This window comes from Zingiber officinale, chromosome 8A (genome assembly GCF_018446385.1).
Source record: "Zingiber officinale cultivar Zhangliang chromosome 8A, Zo_v1.1, whole genome shotgun sequence".
NCBI lineage: Eukaryota > Viridiplantae > Streptophyta > Magnoliopsida > Zingiberales > Zingiberaceae > Zingiber > Zingiber officinale.
The window spans coordinates 137,478,375-137,488,052 of NC_056000.1; the positions used below are offsets into that span (position 1 = coordinate 137,478,375).

A 9,678-nucleotide genomic window follows, 5' to 3' on the forward strand; every position below is an offset into this window, starting at 1 on the left:
GGTATACCTCTTCAGGACCTTCGGAAACGAGTACGGACTCGTGGCTCAATTCGGGTTCGGACCCGTCTTCCGATTCTTCCTCCGATTCATCTTCGCGGGCCATCAGCGCTAGGTAACTCTTGTTCTTTTGTTCTTCGGCTTCTGATTCATCCGAGAAAGTGTCATCCCACGTTGCTTTAAAGGCCTTCTTTTTTGTCGTCCTTGATTTCTCGTTTTTCAATTTTGGACACTCGTTCTTGTAGTGGCCCTTTTTGTTGCATCCAAAACATGTCACGCTCCTCGGGTCGGTTGGAGAATTGATCCTCTGAAGGTCCTTTTTGCTAAAGCTCCTTTTCCTCCTGGTGAACATTTTCCTTACCAAGTTCACCAGGTGCTCTTTATCTTCAGAGTTCTGATCAGAGTTGTCTTTAGGTTCAGACTTGTTCTTTATCTTCTCCTTGGAGGAACCTGCAAACAAAGCTACACCCTTCTCGGCCCCAATGTTAGTTTGTTCGTATAGTTCTAATTCACAAAACAACTCGTCTAATTTAAGTTTAGATAAGTTTTTAGAAATTTTGTAGGCATCCACAATAGATGCTCACAAACTATTACGTGGAAACACATTCAGTGCATACCTTATTAAGTCCCGGTTCTCCATTTGGTGGCCTATCGCATGGAGCCCGTTGAGGATGTCCTTGATCCTCGCATGCAGCTGACTTGTAGTTCCCCCTTCCTGCATTTTTATATTAAATATTTTATTTAAGAGTAAATCCCTTTTTGTTACCTTAGCGTCGCTGGTTCCTTCGTGCAGCTCGATCAGTTTGTCCCACAGCTCTTTAGCGTTTTTATGCGGTCTGACCCGGTTTAGTTCTTCTCTTGTTAATCCGCACTGTAAAGTGTTGATGGCTTTGTTCTCCGTTGATGCCTTCTTCTTTAGGTCTGTTGTCCAATCTTCAGGATCCAGTAGATTCCCTGAGCTGTCTACTGGTATTTTATAGGCTTTGGTGACGCTAAGCCACTGGTCGAAATCTGTCTTGAGATATACTTCCATCCGCTTCTTCCAGTACGGGAAATCGTCCCCGTTGAAAAGGGGAGGTCGTACTGTGTTGAAGCCTTCAAGCTGAGACATTTTAATCCCACAATCAAAAAAATAGACAGGCAAATTCCCAAGACTTGGTCTTGGATTAGCAGTGCGGGAAGAATTAAAAGATAATAAAGGAACTAAATTGGTGTTGCACCAATTTAGATTTAATTGCAACGAGAAAACTTTCCAAAAAAATAATAGTATCAGTTTGGAATTAAACATAAAACTGAAAGCAACAATAAAAAAAACAAAAGAAAATTTCATCCCCTTGTCTGATTGGTGGTTGCACCAAATCGGTACATGCTCTGATACCACTTGTTCGATCGTAGACGTTCGATAGAGGGGGGGTGAATATCGATTATAAAAATTCGTCGATAAGAGTAAGCGCAGCGGAAATGTAAAATAATGCAAACACAAAACCTTTTTACTTGGTTTGGAGCCTGTGTCGACTCCTACTCCAAGGCCCGCGGTCGTTGACCGCTTTCGATGGGCACTATCAATTCGAATATTACAAAGTTTAAGTACAAGAATTAGTAGAGAAAGAAAAATATCGACAATAAAATGAAAACAAAATCAGCGCTGAGTCGGAAAGCTTTTCTTGGCGTCGCGAGAGCACAGAGAAGCAGATCTTGGATTCTGAGTTATTGTTTGAAGCTCCCCCCTGACCCTCCTTTTATATGAGGCTCGGGGCGCCCCGGATCCCTTCCAGGCGCCCTGGTGAGACGTGGCAGGTCCAACCAACGAGCTCCATGTGGCGACGATGCGTTCCAGATAAAATCGCCTCCCGGGCGCCCGGACCACTTTTTCTCCAGAAACTCCTTTATCTACAAAAAAGAGTTAGTCCGAGGCAAACAATATATATATCCTGCAAAATAAGATGTTAGCACAGTTTATAGTTTAATCAAAGAAGAGTATGACTTAGATTCCGTCTTTCCGAGACCGGAATCTAGTCACGATCTCAACTTAGATATCCGAAATGGATCTAAGCCGGATCGATGCCTAATATTCCCTTCCCAGGAACGCGTCCTCACAGTCACTCCCTTCCAGTGACTTACCTTTACTCACCTGCCAGACGTCCGGTCAGCCCTTCGACCTGTCTGGACTTTTCGCCAGCTATCCGGTCAGCCCGTCGACCTAGCTGGACTTCTCGCCAAGCGTCCGGTCAGCCCGTCGACCCGCTTGGACTTCTCGCCAGCTATCCGGTCAGCCCGTCCACCTAACTGGACTTCTCGCCAAGCGTCCGGTCAGCCCGTCGACCCGCTTGGACTTCGTGCCAGACATCCGGTCAGCCCGTCGACCTGTCTGGACTTAGCCTGCACACTCGATCAGAGTGTTAGATAACGACACACTTAACTTAACCTGATTTGTCATTCATCAAAACTTGAGTTAGACCGTTAGTGCTAACTGCATCAACAGTACCAACGATAACTGCTAAATTAATTATTGCTTCAATCAGAGTAGTCATTTATTGTCTTCTCCCTTGTTTGTTCTACCTATTAGACGTTACTTACCATTATTGCATGTACTTGTTAGTTAGATAATTAAACAAGAATTAACTGTCTTGTATGATTAGTAATATAATGTGCTTTTCAACAAAACTTAACAGTAGTATGGAAGATTAATCCCATGCACGTACCATTTGCTTAGCCATTGGACATATTAATAAAAATAAAAATAAAAAGAGAAATTATGAAATTTATTTGTTCTTTATTGTACTTGGAAGTTTGACTATCAAAGTGTATAGCTTCAAAGGTTGGAAACTCAAACTAAGATTTATATCCTCAACTAATGTTATCAAGGAACATTATATTGCATGGCTAATAATTTCTCACCATTTCAGTTTTCACAATGCTTTGAAAGAAAAAAAAGATGAGGAACGATGGCCAACAGAAGAAGAATATGATAATGCAGGGAGTTCTTTTCGCCAAACTAAATGATTCGCTGGACATGTTGCAAGCAACAGCCGACTTCGAGTGACGGCATAAGAAGAATACAAGATCCTAATTAACATTGATCTGCTTGTTTGAATCATTTCTTCTTGGCGTACGTGTTTTAATTTGGTTAATCATCTAGTCCATTTTTTTGTGAAATTAATGTGTTTATTGTGAAACTCTCTATTGGTCATTCCGTCGAGCAAAAGTTGTACCGATCCGGTATTCAGCCTGCACAGGTCGTGCCTGCACACGAGTCGACATGGTTCAGTGCAATCCAGACCCTAGATTTGCACCCCCTGTGCATCCACGCATGAAAGAGAGTATCTCCCCGTACATTTATTCACATTCTCAATCCATGTGGATCAAAAAAAATTAACCAACATACCTTAAGCTCCCAATGTAGGACTAAAGTCTCATTCACAAAAGATCACCATGCTTCTTCCACCTCTTCTTCATTCACATGTATCCAATATAAACTTAGTAGTTATGGGTTCCTCTAATAAATATAGATCTTTGAATTCTACATATGTGGTCATCAATAAAGTCTGATTCTAAGTCCCGAGTTAAAATTACGACTGTTAGAAGATTGCGGCGAACTGCATGAGTACTTATCTAAAGGGTATCGTCAGATAAAATTTACATAAAGGTACCTTTCGCACGCAATTGAGTGAAGAATGTCTCTGTTGGTGTAATACAAAATTTGGCAACAGAGTATCTCTATTCATTTTTGAATGAGGTGGATGTGTTTTACATCTGCATTGACACTCGCTTAGCTATAGCAGCGGCATTGTTGTGCATCACCCAATCATTACCTCGGCGATAAGAGGAGATTTTCTGGATCGCTTTTTACGATCTAGAGGATACTTCCTTTCCATGTATTGGTGGGAATACATGGTCCCCACCTATTTTACAAGTGGGGGTCATGCATCCCCACCAATATATGAAAAGGAAACATCCTTTGGATCGCAAAAGCAGTCCAGAGGATCCGACCTGCTCGGCGATAGAGTGTGGAGCAGTTAACCATTGCGGGTGCGACAAGAGATGCAGCAGTTTGGAGGTAGGCCTAGAAGAGATCCCCCAGCCCTTCTTCTAATTTTATATTTTAAAATGAGAAAATAAAATATATTTTACTTATTGGATCAATATTTTCTAATAAAAACTCGAACTTAATTAAAACTTATCAAATAAAATCTTTAATAAACAAACCACATCAAACCTCCTAATTAATTTATAATGTGAAACATAACGATCGACATGAGATATTATTAGATCTTTACTCTAAATATACCAAACCTGATGAGATAATTTAAGGCAGCAGTTGGCCGATGAAACAAAGACAGATTTGACAACCCTCTTTCGACGCTGCACCTCACAATAAAAGTGTGAGTGTGTCTATATGTGTATGCTTATGCAAGAGATCTTCTAGTTCTCGTCGTTGTAGTTCTCATTGTGTCATCGGATTCGAAGAACGAAACGCGTTTGAACTATGCAAAGAGGAACGCACCAGAGGGAGAATTTAGATGGCGCAGGCTGCCCTCTTGTGGCTGTGGCCATTGACGAGAATAGCCTGAGTGCTTTTAGATGGGCTTTGGACAATATCGTCGCTAGAGGGCAGACCCTCATCGTCATCCATGTCAACACCAAATCCTCGTGTATGCTCTATCTCCGATCTTCCACCTAATTCGTTCTGCCGTCGTCTCCACCCATAAGAACTACGAGATCACCCCAAGGATGGACTGACCATAGACCTGTTCAATAAGGGGAACACATTAGTTAACATTGTCCGCTCACCGATTGGGCAGCAAGGGTCGGAGAAGGACAATCACTTGTTCCTAAAACTAGCATTCTTAAGATCAAAGAGTCGGTAGACAGAAAAAGGGGAAGAACGTAACTCTCCTTTCTCGTTCTCTTGTAGCTAGATTTTTCAGAACCACAAGAATCCTTAGAATGAGATTCTGATTCAACACTTTTTGAGATTTTGAGAAGGGTTGTTCTTTGGATAGCACAGTAGTACGACATAAGTTGTAAGCTATGTTCAGGGGAGTTATTGTCTATCGTTGGCTTCTATAGCAGAATCAGTCAGGGAGGCCTAGGAGGCGATGGTTTACCCTGCGGCAAATGTCAGCGGTTCTAGTCTGCTTATCTCGAGCCCATGAACTTAGCTGATACTATGATAGCACCTAATTTTTTTCCTTTTGCTATTACTATGTTACATAATGTCAATGTTAGCATTGCATGATCATGTTTGGAGTGAAAGAGATAATTGTTTCTTCACAAATTCTCACATTGAATCTAATATACAGTAGATTCTACAGCAGACAATGCCCTGAGGGAAATCTTCATCCCATATCAATGTTTTTGCTCAAGAAAAAATGTGAGTAGATTTGGTTTTGCAAGTCCATTGAATGCTTTGATTCGAGTTTGAGCAAGATCTTGTGTCGAACAGGTTCATTGCAAGGGCTTCGTACTCGAGGACCCCGATGTATCCAAAGCAATTGCTGAGTTTGTTTTGCAGTCTTCAATAGAGAAGCTAATGATCGGTGAGTCGCCTAAAGGCGAATTCGACAGGTAAGTTAGTTTATCTTCCACTCTGATAGATTCAACTTATATGCGAATACAAGATCATACCATATGAGGATAAGTACTATTCTGACTGATCATATAGGAGCACAGACCTGAGTTCAAGAATCAGCAAAGCTGTGCCTGATTTTTGTACAGTCTTTGTCATCTCGAAAGGGAAGGTCTCCTCGGCGAGGAGTGCTGTTAGGTCAGCTCCGCCAGCTCTCCGGCAGCAAAGCCCAATCCAAGCAGCTCCAAAACCTGAAATTCCAAACAATATCCCTAGAAATGTCATGAAAGGTATGAATCTGAATATAAATATCTCAGTAAACTTAAGTACTTTTCATAATCTTATAAATATGACAAACTTCTTACACTTGAAACTTCTTTGCAGTGCCAAATGAGACTGCATTGGCTCCATGGAATTTGCATAAAGAAACTGAATTGATAAAGTAAGGTTTCTATTTCGATACCAAAGTATAAACAACAACAATAACAACAACAACCAGAAGAACACTTTGAATGATGGCATAAATATAGGTCACCTTTCACCAGAGGAGGGAATATTTCTTCAACAAGATCATACGAGAATGTGCAGTCCAATTCTCAGACAATCATGGTGATCACGATCAAACAGAAATTGAAGAAATGTTTTTTTTAAAAAAAAAATTATTGTTTGATAGGTATTTGAAGCAATTCGTAGAATGAAGAAGTGGAAGGAAGGATCAGACAATCGAAATTGGAGCTGAAGCAGACTATGAACATGTACAACTCAGCCTGCAAAGAAGCGATCACTGCGAAGCAAAAGGTGATCGATTCGCTATTCCTAATCTGATTCGATCGATTCCAAATTGAGTAAAGTTGTCATGTCATTGTTGTAGGCAGATGAGCAAAGGATGAGAGAAGCTCAGGTGGCAGAGAAGGTAGCTCTGGCTTTAGTGGAGACAGAGTAGGTTTCTATTTCAATACCAAAGTATAACAACAACAACAACAAGAACACTTTGAATGATGGCATATATAAGTATAGGATACCTTTCACCAGAGGAGGGAATATTTCTTCAACAAGATCATATGGAGAAGTGATGCTAGAGAGTGACATATCATTTTTGAACAACGGGAGGCTGAACTTCGAATGCACCTACCCTTCGAGATTGTCGAATGTCTCAGACGTCATCAATTACAACTTCAAATCTCCGCGCAAGTCTGTAGGTGCTCACTCTTGGTCCGGCAATGGCTACTCTTCAATCTCCTACAAGACTGCGCCATGCAATTCTCAGGCAATCATGGTGAGCACGATCAAATAGAAGGTGAAGAAATGTTTTTAAAAAGTTGTTGTTTGATGGTATTTGATTCAACTCATAGGATGGAGAAGTGGGAGAAGAGATCAGACGATTGAAATTGGAGCTGAAGCAGACGATGGGCATGTACTATTAGACATTGCATCAGTTGCAACGTCAGGAAGATGAAGGGGTGCCGATCCTTCATCTTCCTCCATTGAAAGCTGTCATCAAGGCATCGGTTGGTAACCGATGTCTTGCTTGATATAAATGGTGGCGTCCAAGACAATCAAAAAGGTGTGCGATCAAGGTGAGCAGAGGGATTGTGAAGGTGTTCAGAGAAGAGAGCTGTGAGGTGATTTGGTCGAGCAAAGGAAGAACATCCAGAGTGGGATTTGGTTCGTGAATATTGAAGCTCTTTCCGGTTGCTCCGTGATCGTGCTTCCGACAGCAGCAATTTCTTCATCGACTGGCGTCTTCGGTTGCGGTTCTTCGGGAGATCCATGTGAGTAGTTACCGCATTATTTAATTGTTTTGTTTTAGTTTTCATGCTCTCAAAACTACCAACAATGGTATCAGAGCATGTATAGTTTTGAAAGCATCGAAATCGACGCGAAAAAACTCGCGTTTTTCTTCTTCTGTCGTGAAGAAGACGATACTGTTCATCAATTGAATCGATTAACTAATCGATTCAATTGAATTGAATCGATTAAAATAGTATTTCAATCGATTTAAAATCGTGAGATGAACAGTGTTTTTGACGAAGCACAGAGAAAAGAAAAAAAAAGCACGGAATCAATTCATGAATCGATTCAAGTAAAAAAAAAAAGCGGCATGAACAGTTTGTTTTCTCTTCGAAGCACAATTAATCGCCTTCGTTGCATGCAGCACTGTTTAAAGATTTAATTAATTAATATTATTAATTTGATAAATAAACAAGTGCATGAGCTAAAGTTTTAATTAAATATATTTATTAATTAATTAAATACATAAGTAAATGTATTATTAATTAATAAATAAATATTTAATTAAATTATGATTTAATTTACCGAAAATAGAACCCTACCAACTTGATCAATCAAACGCGGGTCTGGTTTAAATTATTGATTGATTTAGGCAGACCAATTTGATTCAATGATACCTAAAGCTGGTTTAAATTATTTGTTGGTTTAACGAGTCCGGTTTATTATTGAATTAATTGGGTATTCTTGATTACAGAAGTTGGGCTGATCAAATATGACCGGATTAGTTCCGTTGTGCCAAATTTGATCAGAAACATTGGATTTGTTCTAATGAGTCAAACTTAATTCAATGGGCAATTGGACGAGTCAAACGAACCTGAGTTTGATTAATAAGTCTGTGATTGACTCAAATGAGCTTAAACGAAAACAGAACATATGTCCAATTAGATTAGTTCTAATGAGGACAATAGATTAAGCTTAAGATTCGGATTCATGATCGACCAATCCAATGTGTCAGTCACATGAGACTCCCCAAAATAAGGAAATTTATTTTTCTTAATTGCTTGTGTATACTGTATATTTTGTTCTATATATGGGAATTGAATTTGACCGATTTTGTACTGGTCAGTCGGTTTTGTACTGACATCATGTTTTTCAATTCCAGATACAAAGAACGAAATACACGATGACTGGTCGCTATGAACGACAACATGAGTTGTGGGAGGAGATCAAGAAGCTGGAATATGACCCGGATCACGGAGTCGGTAGGCTTATTGGTCAACTCGATTGGTTGTTCTGGAATCTCGAGCAAGAAGGGTATCCAGTTCAGGAAACAGAAAGAAGATTTTCTCTAGTTTATTCATTATCGGAACATCTGAGGCAGATAGCATTCCAACTTTGGGATGATTCTGATGGGCACATCTCATACTCAGAGATGTGCAGACAACTACTTCATCTGCAATGGGGTCCTGATGAATCTGAAGAGGATCCAGAAATGGAGTCTGAAGATTTAGAGGAGGATCCAAATCCTGTAGAATCTGAAGATGATCCTGAAATGAACCTTGAAGAATTTGAAGAGGATCCAGAAATGGATCCTGAAGATTCTGAGGAAGATCCAGAGATGGATTCCGAGGACGATCCTGAGGAGGATCTAGAGATGGATCCCGAAGGATCAGAGGAGGATCCTCAGGAGTGTGTAGAAGATCCAGAGATGGATCTGATGGATATATCTGAGGCTGATCCACCTATCATAGAATCTGGGATGCAATTACCCACTGCTCTAGCATTTATCCTAGTGGGAATAGTGCTAGCTTATCTAGTTTATTAGTGTTCTGTTACTGTCGTTATGTACGAACAGTGTAAGCTCATCTAGTTTTTGAGTCATGTAATAATTTCTGTTGTTTTGTACGAACAGAATTATATAATAAAAGTTAAGTTATATGTTAACTAACTTGGAAATGATTAGTTCATTTCATGATATGATTAGTTCATATAAATATGATTCGTTCATATAAAATGATTTGTTCATTAGTTGGGATGTGTGCAATAAAATTGATCAATGTTGATTAGATTAGACCATACAAATGATAAGTGGAAACAATGTTATCACTTGATTTTGTAAACTAATTCTAATTTACACTGAGTCAATGATTAATTGCACATATATGAATTACACTGAAATTATAAATAATTTGTTTATTTATGTAGATCATGGCAACCAAAAACATCATAGCTGAACTCAATAAGGGTGAGAAATTATATGGGGATAACTACAAAATCTGGCACCTCAAGATACAATATGTTCTTGAGGAACAAGAAGTTCTGGAGGATGTAAACCAAATCATGGAGGAACCGGTTGATGGTTCCACAGCACAGCACAGACG

The 9,678-nt window shown here is 39.8% G+C and overlaps 1 protein-coding gene across 1 annotated transcript; it reads left to right on the forward strand.

Moving 5' to 3' along the window:
- The first annotated feature begins 4,483 nt into the window (after positions 1 to 4,483).
- On the forward strand, positions 4,484 to 6,990 carry LOC122011329 (U-box domain-containing protein 51-like). Its single transcript, XM_042567716.1, has 10 exons — positions 4,484 to 4,649; positions 5,301 to 5,371; positions 5,444 to 5,565; positions 5,663 to 5,856; positions 5,951 to 6,008; positions 6,097 to 6,175; positions 6,260 to 6,364; positions 6,438 to 6,505; positions 6,599 to 6,842; positions 6,919 to 6,990. The coding sequence occupies exons 1-10, from the start codon at positions 4,484 to 4,486 to the stop codon at positions 6,988 to 6,990; spliced, it is 1,179 nt and encodes a 392-aa protein (XP_042423650.1).
- The last annotated feature ends 2,688 nt before the right edge of the window (positions 6,991 to 9,678 follow it).